This window comes from Aedes albopictus, chromosome 2 (genome assembly GCF_035046485.1).
Source record: "Aedes albopictus strain Foshan chromosome 2, AalbF5, whole genome shotgun sequence".
Taxonomy (NCBI): Eukaryota; Metazoa; Arthropoda; class Insecta; order Diptera; family Culicidae; genus Aedes; species Aedes albopictus.
This window is the reverse complement of record NC_085137.1, coordinates 199,365,927-199,387,157: the sequence shown is the minus strand read 5'-3', so window position 1 is coordinate 199,387,157 and position 21,231 is coordinate 199,365,927. Positions and strand designations below refer to the sequence as shown.

At 39.7% G+C, this 21,231-nt stretch overlaps 1 protein-coding gene across 2 annotated transcripts in view; it reads left to right on the top strand.

The window, feature by feature from the left end:
• The window catches only part of LOC109400281 (prolyl endopeptidase FAP), a 447,684-nt gene that overhangs the window by 321,302 nt on the left and 105,151 nt on the right, over positions 1 to 21,231 (top strand). For both annotated transcript variants that reach the window (XM_062850972.1, XM_062850971.1), the window contains exon 5: positions 10,323 to 10,450. In XM_062850972.1, the coding sequence (XP_062706956.1) occupies positions 10,323 to 10,450 (128 nt within the window). The remainder of the gene's footprint in view (positions 1 to 10,322; positions 10,451 to 21,231) is intronic.

The following is a 21,231-nucleotide window of genomic DNA, read 5'->3' as shown; positions in this document are numbered from 1 at the left end:
TTTTTGTAAAATTGTAGAAAAATATGTATGATATTTGTCGTTTTCTTCATGATATTATGACTTGTAGTCATGTTATCATGAAGCGACAGATTTTTACCCGTGTAACAAGATGTAAAAAATCAGAATTAGCTATGTTAAAAGATTAAACTAATACAACAATGAAAACAAAATCCACAAAAAAGGGAACAATAAGGAACGAACTCACCGAATAATCCTATTCACCAGATTCTCTATGTTTGCCAGCGATTGCAATACCCAGTAGGATAAAAAATACCCCCGAACCACATCAAATGTTAACTCTTCTATAACACTCACTGAATCTCTCGGCGTCTCTCGACGTCAGGCAAAGCAAAGTAAAGCAAGCAAAGCAAACCAAGCAAAACAAAGATAACCATACACATCGTAGTTGCTACTCTGTGATTGACCAGAACAATCGAAGTTTTACAGAGAACCAATGAATGGTGCTTGGGACTAGCTACACACTCTGAATGTGCACAACTCAAGAGTTCAATATTTTAAAGTCAATAACGGCGCCGGCCACATCTTTACAGTCATCAGGAAAAAGAAAGAATGTTAGTTCGACAACCGTTGTTACTATACCGTGGAATCCACAGCATCCCCACAGTTGTCTCGGGAAGGAGTATTTGTTAGTAGGGTAGGGTAAGGTGTGGATCTTTGAGCCACCTTTGGTAGGTGATATGATCCACTAGTTATATGAAAATACGCGACACGGTCTTCATCCCGATTATGATTTATTTAGTCGCGATACTAGGGTAATGCACATACGTCAACGATCGTTCAATATTAAACGCGTCGCCGCATTGTTCGTTTACTTAACCGTGAAAACCGACTTTTCCACGAACGTTATCGCGCACTTCTTTAATATTCGCGTCCCCATCTCCCTACCGAGATAACCGACCGACTGAAAATAGTCGCGCGCTTATCACAGTATTTAACTTAGAGTATACGGCAGAATAAACATTCAAGCTTAGATAGCTATTTTCGAATTATGTATTTTACTAATAGAAGTCCCGTGTGTTTCCTGTGATCTATAGCCGCTGAGGTAATTAAGCCAATTATTTTAAATTTGCTCAATGATTGTGTTCTGCAATCACTTTCTTCTAACATTTTTATTGTTTGCTGGCCTAACCAGAGTTACACGATTAATTTGCAGATATTACAGACTCCAGAAGTCCTCATGAAAACGCATTGGCGAAATTACCCCAACTTCTTCTAGTATGTAAAGAAAAAAATTGGAATGATCTCACCCAGTTCCATGGCGTCGGATGACCGCAACCACTCTCTGACTCCTTCAATTTTCTGCAATAGGGAAGTGGATCCATCTCGGCTGGGGTCCTATTTTGGGCACTTTTTTGCTATAACTCAGCCAATTGACACAACTTTTGGAAAGCGATGAGATACGTATAGTGTATAGCCGTGTACAAAAATGTCAAGTCAATTGGTTTGGAACTGATTGAGTTATAGCGAAGAGTGCCCAAAATACCAGCCGCTGCCCAAGTGGTTTGCTACCTTACTGTTTGCTACCAAGTTTGCATCCATTTTTATCACTTGACGAGGACGGACAATGTGCACCTGCTCCAAACACGCGTCACTCTTCACTTTTTCCCTCGAGCAATGCAACGCGACCGAGATCCCCATCGCAACAGCCCCACACACGCGTCATCTTTCACTTTTTCCTTTGAACATTGTCACCTGATCGAGATCCCCATCGCAACTCACGTCTCTCGACGTCGGGCGAAGCACACACAAATATTAAGATATTAACGAAAGAGAGGGAAACCAAAGAGAGCCTCTCTTCTGCAGATAGGACCTTTAGACATGTTTGGTCTGACTTGTCACAGAAGAGTCACGGTGACGCACGTTTCTGTTGCGCAGAAGTGACTGTGACTTACTTCTAACAAATAATCTTTTAATTGCTAGAAGTAAGTCGCAGTGACTTTTGTGCAACAAAAACTTGCGCCGCCGTGACTCTTCCGTGACAAGTGTGTGTAGGGGTTGAGAGGCATACTGATAAAGTAAGCAACAGGGCATATAGTAGTAGCAGCGGTGATGCGCCGCCGGATGAACAAAGCAAACGGAATAAACGATCAACATGAATCGAAACGTCAGTCTTGTAAAGTATTTTGAACGAGTAGGTTGGATTATCGCAGGGCGCATCGCTAGTGCTGAGATTCGGCCGATTCAGTTGAATCGGAATGGCCATGGTGTCCTTCCGGACACGACAGTGTGTTACTTGGGTTTGCCAGCACAATTGTTGCTATAGCATATGGATAATTCTCGCTGAGACCGGCCCACTATTTACATCTTGTTTTCAAAAATGTTAAAGATGCTGATTTTCTGAAAGCCCTCGCCTAAAAAGTAAGAAAAATGCATTTGGTTACTCAAATTGATGGACCCCCCGTTAGTTAGAGCCACAACAATTTTTGCAGACCCCTCGATTTTGGTCAAATGATGGCTCACTTAAACCGTTATAACTCGAAAGTTTCTCCAACAACCACCTCAAAACGAATTGTTGTTGAAAAGAGGAAAGATAGAGTTACTATTTACAATAATAAAAAGTAGGGTCGACCATATTGATTTTGGCCGCCATCTTGGATTTTTATACCAAAACATTTTTTTCACCATGAGGGCAACCACCGATTTTTAAAATTTTTGCATCAATTGAAAGCTGGGACATTTATACATAACATATTAAAAAATTAGAGAAATTATGCGGAAAGTTCTCCATGGACTTCGTTTGAAAGTTGCTTAGAACATCTTCCATTAAATGTTTCATATTTTCCTGTGGAATTTACTTCGGATTTTTTAATGAAACTCTCCTAGAAAAGCTTTCATGGTTTCCTCATCAGTTCGTCCAAAGATTATTCAGGAATACTATCGACGGATTCCTTCAGAAATGCTTTCAGTGATTCTTTAAGAAAATTTGAGGTTCCTCCACAAGGCTTTCCCTAGAAAATCTTCCATGCACACTTTCAGATAATCTTCCACGGATCTTTTAGAACTTATCCTGGAAAATGAGCCTAAACATTCTAAGTCCAAGGAAATCTTCTATGGATTCCTTCCAATATTAATTAATGCATTCTTTCGGAAACGATGGACAGGAATTCGACCTAAAAACTGATCAAGGCTTCGTTTAGAAACTTCTCCATTGGTATGTTTCCAAAAATTCTTCCAGGGATTCTTAAAGAAATTTTTCTATTTTTTTTCGATTTCTATTCAATTTTTAGAAATTGTTATAAGGATTCGTTTTTAAAAGTCATCGGAAATTGATCCAGGGATTCTTTCACAATTTTCTACAGTAATTCCTTTAGAAGTTCTTTCAAAAATTCTTCCATAAATTCTATCGCGCTTTCTTCAAAAAAAATCAAAGATTCCTTCTAAAACTCTTTTAGGCGTTTCTTCAGGAAGTCTCCCACAGATTAGTTCAGGAATTGTTCTAAGAATTCCATTGGAAAATATACGCATACATGGGTTCAGGAATTTCTTCAGTGATATACCAATAAAATCCTGCTGGACTCCTCAGAGGCTCTCGCATAATTGTTTTCAGTTATTCTTTCTGAGATTCTTACAAAAGTTCATTCAGAGATTCATTAAGAATTTCCTTAAAGTATTCCACCATGTATTTTCCCTGAAATTTAACCGGCATTACCTCTAACGACAACTTAAATTTTTCTCCACAGATTTTTTAAGAATTTATTCAAAAATATTTTTTTCAGGAATTTCTACGGGAATTCCTCACGACTTATCTCATGAGTTTTTCTAGGGAGATTTGCAGACGTTTACCCGGGCAGGAATGAATAACTGACGTCTAACTGGAGCATACCAAAGTCAGGTATCATACCAAAATAAGGTATTTGTCCGCTATTCAGGTATTGAAAATAACTTATTTTAGTATTTTTCAGGTAATATAAAATACCTCAACGAGTTATTGGTTTGGTATTGAGGACTGTTTGAGGTATTATTCAGTTATGGAAAAATCACTATTTGTGTGGAAAAATCGCCGATTTTTATTTAGGTATTGCCATACCTGATGTTATTATTCACGTATTATGCACAGAATTCAAGTTTGGTAATTGATAAATTATCGTTATCGCCGGAGAATCCCTTTGCAGGTATTCCTAGAAAAAAATCTTGAAACATGCTAAGGAACAGTTTCTGGATTATATTCTGCAGGAATTGTAGAAGAGAATATCTAGAAAAAATCTAAAAGAATCCCTGGTAGAAGGTCTGAATAAATACAAAGCTTTGCCTGCAGGAATGCCTGAAGGATCTGTTGTAGTGACCCCTGGAAGAACTTCCAGATGAACCTCTTAAGAATTAGCTAGAGGAAATTACAAAGAAATTCAGAAAATCCTTGAAAAAAATGTTGTAAAACTTGAAGGAATCAATGAAGAAATTCAAGCAATAGTTCATTACATAGTTTCGGGAAAAAACCTAAATTTCGTAAGGAAAGCCCTAGAAGAATATCTAAATGAATTTCCATATATTTGTGAAAAAAATTCTCCTGTTGTTACACCTTTTGAAGAAAAGTTTGGAGAAATTCCAATAGATACCCTTGGAGAAATTCATAGTCAAATTTGTATAAAAAAATACGTGGAAAAATTTTCGGAAAAATCACAAATGAAAAACTTTTGGAAATTCTAACAATGTTTCTAGAGGCATTCAAAAAAAATTCAAATTAATGCATGGACGACTATGTATTCTGAAGGGCTACTGAGAGAAATATTTAGAGGGATTCTTGCTAAACCATTCTTAGAAATCCTGACAGAATCTTCTTTCTGTAAACATCCCAGAATTTTGAATTCTGAAAATATCCATAGAAAATTCTGACGGTGTCCTTTAGGTGATCCTGGAGAATTTTATTGATTGATTGATTTGTCTTTATTAAAGAGACTTTCAGCCCTTGGGAGAATTTTATTAAAATTTTAGGAAGAACAGACTAGACTTATTAAAGGAATTCCAGCAAAAATGTCCCTTCCACGATATTACGGAAATAAATTGTAAAATAATAGTGAAAGTGGGGGTTTTCTGAAATATTTTTTAATTGAGCACAATCATTTCAATAGGGCGTATTTGCTCTTGGAACCGTTATCTTCTTTCAATACAGTCAGTGAATGTTCCAGCCGGGACCACGGTCTCTATGGTAGAAGAATCCCAACAAACATCATTGCTGTTCAATAGATGAATAAACCGCTCTTAAGTATGGTTTTGAAAACTAGCTGAATAAGGTGATATTCAGCTATCATAGTTAGTCGGGATATTTTTTTTATTCTTCAATCACTTAACCTAACTTACAGCTCCATTGTCCACTAGGGCACTGCGTGTGCGATTCCAATTGGAAGCTGTACTTACACTTTGTACAGCGCCTTAATGTATTCTATTCTAATTGTACTACATCGAACTGGTTGCCGTTGCGCTGCTTTCACTTTCTACCCTATCGTGGTAGAATGATGAGCACGAGGATGTTGATTTGAGGCTGTTGGTTGTTCCTGTTTCCAGCCCGATTGGGGGTCCATTATAGGTTGCCGTTCGCCGATGTCCAAGAATCCGGGTTCATTTGAGCCATGGGCTCAGAAGAGGATCATTGTCAGCTGCTCTAAGGGGGAAAGAGCAACCAACGAAAGTGCCGGGGCTGGGATCCAACCCATGACCATCTGCATATGAAGCAAACGTGTAGCCACTACGCCACGGGTCCCGGAAGTTGGGATATTATTAGAAAAAGAATATCAGTATCGCTAAGTCACCCACCAAATGAAAGCTAAGGGTCTATTCTTTCATTTGGTGCTAAGAGCAAATTGTTCTATCGTGGGTTATTCACCCATATGGGTGAAAAGTACTCAAAAAGTGGATATTTCTCGGAAATTTGTTCGAGGAATCACGAAAAAAAATAAGTTGTCATAGACTCCGAGATACAGCATTTTCCTCAAAGCATCAAATAAAAGAAGAGACCCTTAGCTGTCATTTGGTGAGCGACATAGCGATACTGATTTTTTCCGTCAACATCTTTTGTCACAGACAACGTCATACTAAGAAAAGAGGATGATATAGTAAGGAGATTAAATTTTTAGTGCATTATACTTATTTTAATGACTTACATGACAAATATTGCAAGTTTACACCAAGCATTTTATCAATATCTCTGTAATGTTACGCTACAATTGTGCGCATCACAAAAAAATCACATTTTATTCGATCCGCATAATGCCTACCTGTGCTACCTATAACTTTCGATTCCCCTTGCGGCCGAATATGCAACAAGCAGCGACCTCAATTTTCCTCGTCACGTTATTCTGGATTTTCAGGCCACTCCATCGTTGCCCCTACCTGCGCAGGCCAGTTGCAATTAGTTCTGTTACTAATTTATGACAGTCATAATTTTCCCACCCGTCGGACGCTGTTGCAGTGCCACTTTCGCACCATCCCAACTCGGCTACTCCAATAAGTGCAGTGCTAACAAATAACAACACATACCGTGGGTACACAGTCATGGATCACTTAGTGGTTTTTTTGACCTTCAAAATTCAATTAAAAATAAAAGAAAACAAAAACTACGAATTTGAAAGCACCGTTGGCTATGTTTTGATTAGAACTTTTCATTACCGATCCATTTGAAGTATAATCGCAAGTCATTTCCGCGTAAAAAAGGAATATTTCACTGTTTACAAAATGCCTTATTATGGATCAGCTCCACAGAGTCCCACATATTATGGATCATTTTTTGCCATATTATGGATCAATGCAAAATTACCCAAAAATCCAACTCTAATAATAAATCTGCGTTTGTAAGGCCAAACTACACAGTGTATTGATTATTCTACTGATGGAGTACTCGATTTTACAACAGGAATAAAGAGAAAACATTAAAAAGTCCCGAATCCATTTACTTCGATAGAGGTGCGCCACTAGGTTTCAGTGATGCTTTCCATTTTAAGTGTTATTATTACAACTCTGTGTTTCAAGACACCTGGTTTTCAAGGTTACATGTTTTTGCCTTTCTCGTACACTAAGTGTACTGGAAAGGCTATATGTTCACTCCAAAAACGACTTTTTGATAGAAAGCTCGGAGGGTCGAATCACATACACCAATCAACTCAGTTCGACGAATTGAGCAAATGTCTGTATGTGTATGTGTGTATGTGTGTGTGTATGTGTGTATGTATGTCTGTGTACAAAAAAGGTCACATCACTTTTTTGAACTAAACCTCAACCGATTTTAATGACCGATAGTTCATTCGACGCGGAATGTGGTCCCATTGTTTCCTATTGGAAATGGTTCGGATCGGTCCAGCCGTTCCGGAGTTATGGCCATTTAGGTGTTCCGGACCGGTACCCCAGGAAGGGGCCAGATATGAAAACGCTACAAACCCATCCATGCGACACATCAAACTACGGCATTTTCGATAACTTGATGAACGGTAAGCAGAAAAATGGTCTCAGACCATATCTGAACCGGTAGTGTCCCGGAGCCGGTTCCGGGTGTCCCACCGGAAGTGGCCAAACATAAAAGTGCACTAAACCCATGCATGCGGCATATCAAACCGCAGCTTTTTCGATACCCTGATGAACAGTAGGAAGGAATACATTCTCAGACCATATCGGAACCGGTAGTATTCCGGAACCGGTTCCAGATGTCCGGCTGGAGGTGGCCAAGTATAAAAGTTAACCAAACCCATGCATGCGACATATCAAACAGTGGCTTTTTTGATATCCTGATGAACAGTCGGCAGGAAAATATTCTCAGACCATATGTATCTGAACCGGTAGTGATCCGGAACCGGTTTTCTTGGGTAACCTAATGAACGTTAGCAATGAAATAGTCTCAGACTATATTTGGGAGACCCGGTGTGCTCCGGAACCTGTTCCGGTACCGCATCGAAAGTAACCAAATGTACCATGCAACATATTACATCACGGCTTTTTGAATAACCCGAGGAACGGTTAACTAGAAAAGTGGCTCACACCACATTACAGACTACCGGTAGGGTTGCACAACCAGCGTTTGGTGCTTCGTCGGAACTACGAAAGTAAATAAAACCAATGCAAGCGATAAATATGTGTAAGAGAACAAAATCTTACAAATTAAACCCACATACAAACAGACGTCGCACTATACTCACTACCAATCGCTCTTGTTTTCAACGGTCAATAAGATACAGCCCAAATGTCCAGAAAAAAAATGTGATCTGTGATTGTGTAAAGAGTTATAGCTTAGGTTGTTAGTATCGTCTTGATATTGATCAGCCTCCAGTGTTAGTGAAGGTGCTCAACAAAGTGCTCAAGCAGTCAACTGATATTTTTCAGCCCTGCTTATACGTTGAACATAATGTCGGACTATGTGCAATCAATAAGTTTTAGGTCAATTCAAAGATGTCCGATAAAATGCTTGCTTTTCTATAAAAATATTCGGATTCAGAAACACTTTGACTTACGTTGCCGGAAAGATTGTGAGAACATGTTCGACGAGAAAGCACTATCACCACTAGGTGGATTAATTTGGGTTTTTAATGATACTTTTGATACTTTAAGGTAAGAATATTGTATCAAGAGTGTTGAGTGGAGCAAAAATCTATATTTGTTTGAAGTGATCCATAATAGCGTCAAACGATTTTTTTTAGTTTTTGGATCACATTATGGATCACCGTTGAAAGTCACATTATTTTCGTATTTGAATCCCAGAATGAAACAAACCTTCTTTTAATAGATACATAGATATCTTATCCAACGTGTACGAGCGGTTTATATATCAAAACTGATGGATTTCGACACTTTTAGAGCTTACCGCTGCAGGAGTAGCTTCTTATGGAATTCGGCTGTTTACTGGCAGATGTGAGAGGACAACACTATCGTTGCATTAAAATACATGTTATTTTTAGATTGAACTCTTGTAAATGACTTTTTATCTCAGAAAACAAATAGGATCATGCTACAAAAAATGAATTTCGTGCCGAAATATATGTTTTGAGCAAGATATTCGACTTTAAACATCAAAGTGATCCGTAACTGTGTGTGATCCAAGAGACGAACCAGCCAAGGGCTGAAAGTCTCTCTAATAAAGACAAATCAATCAATGTGTGTGATCCATAACTGTGTAGGGACGGTAACTCACAGGAGAAAACTGTTTAGAATGAATCGACGGTCACTGTCGATGGTCGATGCATATTCTTTTTTCAGTTATGTTGCATCGTTCACATCACAAAAAGTTTATGTAGACGCATGGTTATTCATCTTTTCTCCAAAAATGTTTGATCCTTCTCCTGTTCGACTTAAGATTTTAACCATTTGTGTGTTGTACATTGTCTAGTGTAAGTAATGTGTTCAGTCTGCGCAGCCTCTGGCTGAAGACGGTGTGAATTGTCTTTCTTTCTTTCAATAGTGTCGACATAAACCTTATGTTTTCATCACTAATTCCAAATTTAAATGGTAGAAAGTACTGAAGAAACTGATTTTGTACATAACAAGCCACTCTACCCTACACTTCCACATATTCTACATAGTTCTATTTGCACAGAGAAATGCTTGTCCAGACGACAGTCGGACGATAAAGTTTCTTGTTCAACAGGAGAGTTTTATTGGAGCTACGCACAGCCACTCCGGCTACCATAAATGCCTTCGTATTTAGTCGTCGTCCTCGACGACGATGTCGTCGTCGCCGCCGCTCGAATGGAACACGATAAGAGATTTATGGTGTTCATATTGGTTTTCTATTACTTCTGCTCGGCCGACCAAGCATAAATCGCTTAGCGCAAAATTCTATGACGGACGATGACGCAGTCAAGATTAACGTCAGTCATAAAATGAACGATGGGCTATCGAAATCACACGTGCGAATAAAAAGGAACGCGACTAGAACCGCACAAGTCACAACCTGAAACGTCACAACCTAGTTGACCACACGGAGGCCGAAGGTGCTTTTGGAGGAAGGATTCATTAATTTCACCTTGGAAAACTTCACGGATCAAAACGAATGGCGTGTTTAAGGCACACGCTAAGCGTTAATGTTTGAAAATTGTGAATTCTGAAGCATGCACAATTATGGTAACCACCTACCTAAGTAACAGCAACCCAAATATACTCGAGGACGTTATTAGATCCGCCATAAAACCAAAATAAAACAAATTAGGTTTTAAGATGGTTTTTAGAACCATATCAAAGCTAATTGGATTTTAAAAATTTCGCATACGTCAAAAAATTACGAAGAATTTCGTAAATACTGATAACTATTCAAAAACCTCTAAAACAATATATTTCCTCTTTCGTCCATTTTTTTTACTGTCTATTAAACATCGTTCCTTGTTTTACAGAAAACACTCGCACTGGCCAAATTCTCCATTTCGGCGGACCGAATGTTTCTGCTGTTGGCGCAAAACGTGAAGAAACTTTTTCGTCACTCCTTTCTGGCGCAGTACACCATCTTCGACGTCACGACCAGGTAAGTTCCGTATAAAATGTCAGCTAGTGCACCAAGAAGTTTAAGAAGAAAAAAAAAACAAAATAATAAATTTGGTATTAGAGCGATTTTGATTGCAGAACATGAACATGGTCAAGAATGTTTCAAAAGAGGGATTAAAAATACCCATGAATCAGAGATAAACTACGATTACAAGGAAAACGAGGACCCAAAGCCCAGCCCCTCTTCTAGTGACCCCCCAACGATGATGGTAGGCTTTGTTTTCCTTTTTAATGAGTCATTAAATCTCAAATGACACTGCCCATGGTTTTCCTCTGTTCTGTGGCTTAGCATTGTCTCACACCGCATCAGTAGGCAGCCTCTCTAGGATTGACGAAGGATTGCCCAGTGGGAGATAAATTATGGTGTGGTGGACTAAGATCCCACCAGTCAAAATAAAAGGAAGAGCTAGTGCTGGTGGTATGCGATGGTATCGGGACGAACGGATGGCGCTTCCGATTCCTCTCCTGAAGGCATCCAACAGTGTCGGATTGTAGCTGGATTTGCTGGGATTACGCTATTATACACATTATTAGCGAACTTTTTTTTGTGACCCTGCTATTTGTCGACGGCGCGCTTCTTGTAACGATAAAACTTAGCTGTCCGACTTGGCCGACGAAGGCTGAGAGAATTCAGTGAACCGCGAAAAACGCCAAGGAAGTTTCCTCCCACCAAGGTCATTCGAAACAATTAAGTTTACGAGGCAAATGATTGTCGCTCATGAATATAACGAAAATGTAGCAGCATGAAATGGGTTTGAATGTCATTGTAATCCTACACAATTTCATGCAGCTTCCGGTAAGAACCAGACGAATACATTAGTTCCACATTTTCATTTTTTTCCGGTTCCGTTTTGTTTCCAGATTGATTATGAGTACCATGTCTTTGTAGCGAGGCACGGTAAAGGCTGGGTATGATGTGCAATTCAGATCCCATTGTGATCCACTAGCCTCTGCTCAGCAACTCCTATCCCTATCTCCTCGTGGTACCGGCCGGAAACTATGAGCAACCATAAGGAAGATCGGATAACCAACCCCGGTGGGAACTTTGGTCGTAGGCTGACAGGGAAGAAGGGGCTTGCTTACCTGAGCGTCTGTTCTCCAGGCGGAGCGGCTCACAATAGCGTCTGATCCCCATGTTAGGGGCGGCTGATCAACGTCCGAGTGCCAGGGAAGGACTCTAAGCTCAACTGTACATTATGGACCTCCGGAAAGTAGGGGGTTGGTGTCAGGCCCTACGAGCCAGCCGTAAAAACCATTGTAACGGAAAATCAACAACAGAATAATACGAACCGAGACCAACGGCAACCACTCCAGCGAACAAAAAGGACTTGCAATTGGAAACTCGGTACGTGGAACCAGTGATGGGAACACTTACTTGCAAAGAGTTACACTCACTTGCTATTTTCTCAGCTCAGGAGCATGCAATCAAGAAACAATGTATGGACGACTTTTGCCTTGGAATTTTGTCTAAAACTTTGGCGCATAAAGGAGGGGTCGCACACGAATCCCAAAGCCGTGACAGAGCTGTGAAAGCAACTCTCCACGAGGTGAGTGTAATTAATAATCACCTCGTGGAGAGTTGTCTTCGCAGCTCCCTTACGACTTAGGTATGCGTGTGCGACCCCTACTCTATTCGGCAAACTTTTAGACAAAATCACAAGAAAAAAGTCATCCATACACCGTTTTTTGATTGCACGCTTTTGAGCTGAGAAAACTGCAAGTGAGTGTAACTCTTTGCAAGTGAGTATTCCCATCCTTGCGTGGAACTGCCGGTCTCTTAACTTCATTGGGAGCACCCGCATACTCGCCGATCTACTGAAGGACCGTGGGTTCGGCATCGTAGCGCTGCTGGAGATGTGTTGGACAGGATCCATGGTGCGAGCGTTTAGAGGTAACCATACCATCTACCAGAGCTGCGACAACACACGCGAGCTGGGAACAGCTTTCATCGAGATGGGTGATATGCAGAGGCGCGTGATCGGTTGGTGGCCGATCGACGAAAGAATGTCCAGGTTTAGGATCAAGAGCCGATTCTTCAACTTCAGCATAATAAACGTGCACAGCCCACACTCCGGAAGTACTGATGATGTCAAGGACGCATTTTACCCGCAGCTCGAACGCGAGGTGATTAAAACGATCAGGTAATCCAGAAGGATGAATTCAGACCGACGATTGGTAAGTTCAACGCCCATCAGCAGACGAACGAAAACGGCCTACGACTCATTGATTCCACCTTCAAAAATCTGGCCATACGTAGCACATTTTTTCCAACACAGCCTCCCTTATCGTTACACCTGGAGATCACCACAGCAGACGGAATCTCAAATCGACCACGTTCTGATCGACGGACGGCACTTCTCCGACATTATCGACGTCAGGACCTATCGTGGCGCCAACATCGACTCCGACCACTATCTCGTGTTGGTCAAACTGCGCCCAAAACACTCCGTCATCAACAATGTACGGTACCGGCGACCACCACGGTACAACCTAGAGCGACTAAAACAACCGGATGTCGCCTCAGCATACGCGCAGAATCTCAAGGCCGCGTTGCCAGACGACTGCGAGCTCGATGAGGCCCCTCTAGAGGACTGCTGGAGTACAGTGAAAGCAGCCATTAAGGACGCAGCCGAGAGCACCATCGGGTACGTGGAACGAAATCGAGGGCCTGTCCATAATCTACGTAGACTCTTAGGGGGGGACGAGGGGTCTGGACAAAGTCTACGCTCCATACAAATTTCAAAAATTTTGTATGAACAAAAGTCTACGAGGGGGGAGGGTGGGTATGAGATGGCCGAAAAAAAGTATACGTAGTTTATGGACAGCGCCCGACGAAATGAATGGTTAGACGAAGAGTGCAGAACGGTTTTGGAGGAGAAGAACGCAGCGGTAATGCTGCAGCAAATGACCCGACAGAACGTGGAACGTTACAAACAGAAGCGGAAATAGCAGAACCGTCTCTTTCGGGAGAAAAAGCGCCGCCTGGAAGAAGCGGAGTGCGAATAAATCGAACTGCTGTGCCGGTCCCAAGAAACACGGAAGTTTTATCAGAAGCTCAACGCAACGGGGGCCTCTTGACGGACGGACGTGAGGTGATCGAAAGGTGGAAGCAACACTTCGATCAGCACCTGGATGGCGTGGAGAACGTAGGCAACGGAGGAAACGACGACGCCAGTGCAGCGGAGGACGGAAATGAACCAACTCTCACGCTGAGGGCAGTTAAGGATGCCATTCACCAGCTCAAAACCAACAAAGCAGCTGATAAAGATGGTATCGCAGCTGAACTCATCAAGATGGGTTAAGAAAAGTTAACCACCTGTCTGCACGATTCTACCCCATTACCCCGAATGCCACTACCCCGAACGCCATTACCCCGAACGCCATTACCCCGAAAGCCATTACCCCGAATAGGCCATTACCCCGAAAGCCATTACCCCGAATGGGTCATTACCCCGAATGCCACTACCCCGAATAGGCCACTACCCCGAGCGCCATTACCCCGAAAGCATATTTATAAATGGGTTGTTCTGATGATGGTTTATATATGATGATTAACCTGGGCTTGTTAGGGGAATATCTGTAAATAAAAGAAAATCGGGTTAAGTACGGTTCCTTTGAATTCCACTAAGAATTTGCATCCTTTGACAGATACGTATTTCGACCTCAACTGTAAGGTCGTCTTCAGTGTCTTGTACAAGTCACTGAAGACGACCTTACAGTTGAGGTCGAAATACGTATCTGTCAAAGGATGCAAATTCTTAGTGGAATTCAAAGGAACCGTACTTAACCCGATTTTCTTTTATTTGGTTTATATATATTTTTCGTAAAGGATATTGAAAGAGAAGCCATTGATGAAAGAAGAAATAATTCAATAACGTTACTGACAGCTTCAATACCAGAAGATGCTGTTTGAATGAATAACCTTAAAACAACGTAAGGGAGTTATGCGTACTCTAGTGGGCTCCACCCCACTACCCCGAACGCCATTACCCCGAACGCCACTACCCCGAAAGCCATTACCCCGAATAGGCCACTACCCCGAAAGCCATTACCCCGAATGCCATTACCCCGAATAGGCCATTACCCCGAAAGCCACTACCCCGAATGGGTCATTACCCCGAAAGCCACAACCCCGAATGGGCCATTACCCCCAATCATCCAGGAGATCACCAAAAAAGTAATGGCCGATTAGAAGTTGATGGTTATAAGTTAGAAAACGGTAATCAGTAACTAGTGTATGAATACTCATCTCCACCCTTCCATATAGTGGACAAACTGAACTTATTCAAATGTTTGCCTTCTTTAAAAAAAATAGGCTGTTCTTTTGAGTTTGCAGTGTCCAACCGTGTACTGTTGCAGAGTTGTTTGGCAGCCCGTTAACTTATCTATAGACATTTTCCCTTCTTTTAATCAGAGGCTGTTCTTTCGTTTTTGAGTTTTATATAGTTTATTTACAGACAAACTATTAACTCCATAGTGGATTTATTAACTCCATAGTGGATTTGTTTCTATTATTAAGGCGGTTCTTTCAAATTAAGTTTTTGAAAATTAACTGGCGGCCAAATTGGTCCGATATTTTGCTCTTCAGTCAATCTATAACACAGCGTAACAAAAATTAACTTTTGGTCTGTCTCAAGAGCAAACTTATGTGTCTGTCCGCTGAATCCGAATCCGGGCTCAGATTTGCTCTAACACGTCACAATTTTGAGCTATACCTCAATTTATAGGGCAAAATATGCGATTTTCGGCTTTTTTGATTGCAAATTATTAAGCATAGAAATATTTTTTTTAATCAATCAAAAGGTTAATTGGTCAATTAACATCTAAATTAATGACTCATGCAAAATATTTCGTTTTACCAAATCGAATTTCATAGTTTTAAGCATTTATGTTAGGTACGATATTTCCCATACAAGCCACCCTCCAAAAGTTGCATGCAAGTTTTCATACTAACATAAAATGCTTAAATCTATCAAATTTGATTAGGTAAAACGAAATATTTTGCATGAGTCGTTAATTTAGATGTTAATTGACTAATTAACCTTTTGATTGCTTAAAAAAAATATTTCCATGCTTAATGGCTTGCAGTCAAAAAAGCCCAAAATCGCATATTTTGCCCTATAAATTGAGGTATAGCTCAAAATTGTGACGTATTAGAGCAAATCTGAGCCCGGATTCGGATTCAGCGGCCCAAAAGACTTCGGAGACACATAAGTTTGCTCTTGAGACAAAAAAATGTTGCGCTGTGTAATTTATTCGGCGTCAATGTTCATGGCTATGCTGGAGTGTAGCGGTTCAGTTGGCATATAAACTCATTATCTTGATTGAGTCTATCAGTATGCATTGGCTGTGGCCCTACTACGATGAATTGGTTCTTTACTATTTTCCAAAATGCCTCATTTTTTCGAAAAATTTATTTCAAAGAAATCCTGAGATTATTATATTAATTAATTTTAGTACATTTAAACATGATCTGATATTTTGTTTCTTATTTTAATAGATTGTATCAGTTGATGATCAGTTTCCAAAACGTCAAGCCCAAAAATTGTTTTCAAATGTTTTCAAGATTTTAGTACTTGCAGTACTTGCAAAGCAAAGCCAGCATCGTTGGACCAAATGGATTATTTTTGACTGGCGCGATTAAACTGTAACTTTTCTTTTCGTCAAAGGCTGTTTTTCAGTTTACAGGCAGTTGAACTGCTTACTGTATATGAGATTTGGCCTTCTTCAATTTATAGGTAGTTCTTTCTAGTTACATTGTTACCGGGTTGGTTGATGACTAATCTATCAATTCTAGCTGGTGGTTTTCCTTCTTTGAAAATTGAGTTTTTGAATTTTGTAAAATGTATTGATTTTTTTATTATATACGAAAGAGCACCTTTTTCTGAGCCGCTAACATTTTTTTCAGATTTTTAGAACTTTATTTTGGCACATAAAATCAATTTCAAACAGATTTTTTGAAATCACCTTTTGACAGCAGGGCCTAGTACAAAATGCGACAAGGGGTGATTCAACAAATCGCTCCCATACAAACTTCAAATCGATTTTTAACCTTTATATGGCCGACAGGGTATCCGGGTACCCAGCGCCCATTTAAAAAGCACAGTGTAGAAAAAAATAAAAATTTTGTCGGACACATAACGGTTAAATAGGTTCCCGGGCACCGAAAATCATGAAAATTTGGATGTCGGCTCAGTTTGGAATGCAGATTCAGATTTTGTAATTATCTCAACACCGTTTAAGAAGCCAATTCGACTATTCTTTCGACCTATATTGTTACAGCGTTGTTCGGTAGCCTGGTGGTTTATTGGTCCTTGCAGGTTTCTGTATAGAAGCCGTGCATAAACTAGGTAAAGTTTCAGAGGAAGGGGGTCTATCCATAGTCTACGCTTCATACAATTTTCCAAATTTTTGTATGGACAAAATTTTATGACGGGGAGGAGAAGAGGTCTGAGGTTACCGAAATTTAGTCTACGTGGTTTATGAATGGACCCATAGGACATTTGCTCTTCTTTAATTTATAGGCTGTTCTTTTTAGTCATAACCTTGCAGACCTTGTGGGCGACCAACCTATTAACCACATTTTTCCTCTTGTTAAGAATGTGTTGCTTTTTTTAAGTTATATTGTTACAGAGTTTAATTATCAAACTGTCTATTCCTCCTTAAGAGATTTTCCCTTCTTCTAGGTATAGGCTGTTCTTTCGAGGCCAATTTTTCGATTTATTTTGATCTAGCCTTATGATCATTTGGCGTAGTGATAGTTTGTCCAAATGTCTTTACTGCCTTATGAGCCAGTATTGATAACCAGTATTTGACGGACCTTTGCTGACAGTGTTTTCTCATGCAAGATCAGCTCTAACACGCATTCACTTGCGTGTGCAGCTTTTTCTTTTTTCTCGTATATTCTCTTTGATATACTCAAGAAAGAGCGAGACAGAAGAGGCAAAATGCCCCCTCTTTTATCTGTTTCTTTCTTGTGTTTGTTCACGAGAGTGAGTGAGAAAAAAAAACAAAAGTTGATTGATTTATCTTTATTATAGAGACTTTCAGCCCAAAGAAAAGTTGCGCACACTAGAGTACGCATAACTCCCTTACGTTGTTTTAAGGTTATTCATTCAAACAGCATCTTCTGGTATTGAAGCTGTCAGTAACGTTATTGAATTATTTCTTCTTTCATCAATGGCTTCTCTTTCAATATCCTTTACGAAAAATATATATAAACCATCATCAGAACAACCCATTTATAAATATTCTTTCGGGGTAATGGCGCTCGGGGTAGTGGCATTCGGGGTAATGACCCATTCGGGGTAATGGCTTTCGGGGTAATGACCTATTCGGGGTAATGGCTTTCGGGGTAATGGCGTTCGGGGTAGTGGCATTCGGGGTAATGGGGTAGAATCGCAGACGGCTCCACCCCACTACCCCGAACGCCATTACCCCGAACGCCACTACCCCGAAAGCCATTACCCCGAATAGGCCACTACCCCGAAAGCCATTACCCCGAATGCCATTACCCCGAATAGGCCATTACCCCGAAAGCCACTACCCCGAATGGGTCATTACCCCGAAAGCCACAACCCCGAATGGGCCATTACCCCCAATCATCCAGGAGATCACCAAAAAAGTAATGGCCGATTAGAAGTTGATGGTTATAAGTTAGAAAACGGTAATCAGTAACTAGTGTATGAATACTCATCTCCACCCTTCCATATAGTGGACAAACTGAACTTATTCAAATGTTTGCCTTCTTTAAAAAAATAGGCTGTTCTTTTGAGTTTGCAGTGTCCAACCGTGTACTGTTGCAGAGTTGTTTGGCAGCCCGTTAACTTATCTATAGACATTTTCCCTTCTTTTAATCAGAGGCTGTTCTTTCGTTTTTGAGTTTTATATAGTTTATTTACAGACAAACTATTAACTCCATAGTGGATTTATTAACTCCATAGTGGATTTGTTTCTATTATTAAGGCGGTTCTTTCAAATTAAGTTTTTGAAAATTAACTGGCGGCCAAATTGGTCCGATATTTTGCTCTTCAGTCAATCTATAACACAGCGTAACAAAAATTAACTTTTGGTCTGTCTCAAGAGCAAACTTATGTGTCTGTCCGCTGAATCCGAATCCGGGCTCAGATTTGCTCTAACACGTCACAATTTTGAGCTATACCTCAATTTATAGGGCAAAATATGCGATTTTCGGCTTTTTTGATTGCAAATTATTAAGCATAGAAATATTTTTTTTAATCAATCAAAAGGTTAATTGGTCAATTAACATCTAAATTAATGACTCATGCAAAATATTTCGTTTTACCAAATCGAATTTCATAGTTTTAAGCATTTATGTTAGGTACGATATTTCCCATACAAGCCACCCTCCAAAAGTTGCATGCAAGTTTTCATACTAACATAAAATGCTTAAATCTATCAAATTTGATTAGGTAAAACGAAATATTTTGCATGAGTCGTTAATTTAGATGTTAATTGACTAATTAACCTTTTGATTGCTTAAAAAAAATATTTCCATGCTTAATGGCTTGCAGTCAAAAAAGCCCAAAATCGCATATTTTGCCCTATAAATTGAGGTATAGCTCAAAATTGTGACGTATTAGAGCAAATCTGAGCCCGGATTCGGATTCAGCGGCCCAAAAGACTTCGGAGACACATAAGTTTGCTCTTGAGACAAAAAAATGTTGCGCTGTGTAATTTATTCGGCGTCAATGTTCATGGCTATGCTGGAGTGTAGCGGTTCAGTTGGCATATAAACTCATTATCTTGATTGAGTCTATCAGTATGCATTGGCTGTGGCCCTACTACGATGAATTGGTTCTTTACTATTTTCCAAAATGCCTCATTTTTTCGAAAAATTTATTTCAAAGAAATCCTGAGATTATTATATTAATTAATTTTAGTACATTTAAACATGATCTGATATTTTGTTTCTTATTTTAATAGATTGTATCAGTTGATGATCAGTTTCCAAAACGTCAAGCCCAAAAATTGTTTTCAAATGTTTTCAAGATTTTAGTACTTGCAGTACTTGCAAAGCAAAGCCAGCATCGTTGGACCAAATGGATTATTTTTGACTGGCGCGATTAAACTGTAACTTTTCTTTTCGTCAAAGGCTGTTTTTCAGTTTACAGGCAGTTGAACTGCTTACTGTATATGAGATTTGGCCTTCTTCAATTTATAGGTAGTTCTTTCTAGTTACATTGTTACCGGGTTGGTTGACGACTAATCTATCAATTCTAGCTGGTGGTTTTCCTTCTTTGAAAATTGAGTTTTTGAATTTTGTAAAATGTATTGATTTTTTTATTATATACGAAAGAGCACCTTTTTCTGAGCCGCTAACATTTTTTTCAGATTTTTAGAACTTTATTTTGGCACATAAAATCAATTTCAAACAGATTTTTTGAAATCACCTTTTGACAGCTGGGCCTAGTACAAAATGCGACAAGGGGTGATTCAACAAATCGCTCCCATACAAACTTCAAATCGATTTTTAACCTTTATATGGCCGACAGGGTATCCGGGTACCCAGCGCCCATTTAAAAAGCACAGTGTAGAAAAAAACAAAAATTTTGTCGGACACATAACGGTTAAATAGGTTCCCGGGCACCGAAAATCATGAAAATTTGGATGTCGACTCAGTTTGGAATGCAGATTCAGATTTTGCAATTATCTCAACACCGTTTAAGAAGCCAATTCGACTATTCTTTCGACCTATATTGTTACAGCGTTGTTCGGTAGCCTGGTGGTTTATTGGTCCTTGCAGGTTTCTGTATAGAAGCCGTGCATAAACTAGGTAAAGTTTCAGAGGAAGGGGGTCTATCCATAGTCTACGCTTCATACAATTTTCCAAATTTTTGTATGGACAAAATTTTATGACGGGGAGGAGAAGAGGTCTGAGGTTACCGAAATTTGGTCTACGTGGTTTATGAATGGACCCATAGGACATTTGCTCTTCTTTAATTTATAGGCTGTTCTTTTTAGTCATAACCTTGCAGACCTTGTGGGCGACCAACCTATTAACCACATTTTTCCTCTTGTTAAGAATGTGTTGCTTTTTTTAAGTTATATTGTTACAGAGTTTAATTATCAAACTGTCTATTCCTCCTTAAGAGATTTTCCCTTCTTCTAGGTATAGGCTGTTCTTTCGAGGCCAATTTTTCGATTTATTTTGATCTAGCCTTATGATCATTTGGCGTAGTGATAGTTTGTCCAAATGTCTTTACTGCCTTATGAGCCAGTATTGATAACCAGTATTTGACGGACCTTTGCTGACAGTGTTTTCTCATGCAAGATCAGCTCTAACACGCATTCACTTGCGTGTGCAGCTTTTTCTTTTTTCTCGTATATTCTCTTTGATATACTCAAGAAAGAGCGAGACAGAAGAGGCAAAATGCCCCCTCTTTTATCTGTTTCTTTCTTGTGTTTGTTCACGAGAGTGAGTGAGAAAAAAAAACAAAAGTTGATTGATTTATCTTTATTATAGAGACTTTCAGCCCAAAGAAAAGTTGCGCACACTAGAGTACGCATAACTCCCTTACGTTGTTTTAAGGTTATTCATTCAAACAGCATCTTCTGGTATTGAAGCTGTCAGTAACGTTATTGAATTATTTCTTCTTTCATCAATGGCTTCTCTTTCAATATCCTTTACGAAAAATATATATAAACCATCATCAGAACAACCCATTTATAAATATTCTTTCGGGGTAATGGCGCTCGGGGTAGTGGCATTCGGGGTAATGACCCATTCGGGGTAATGGC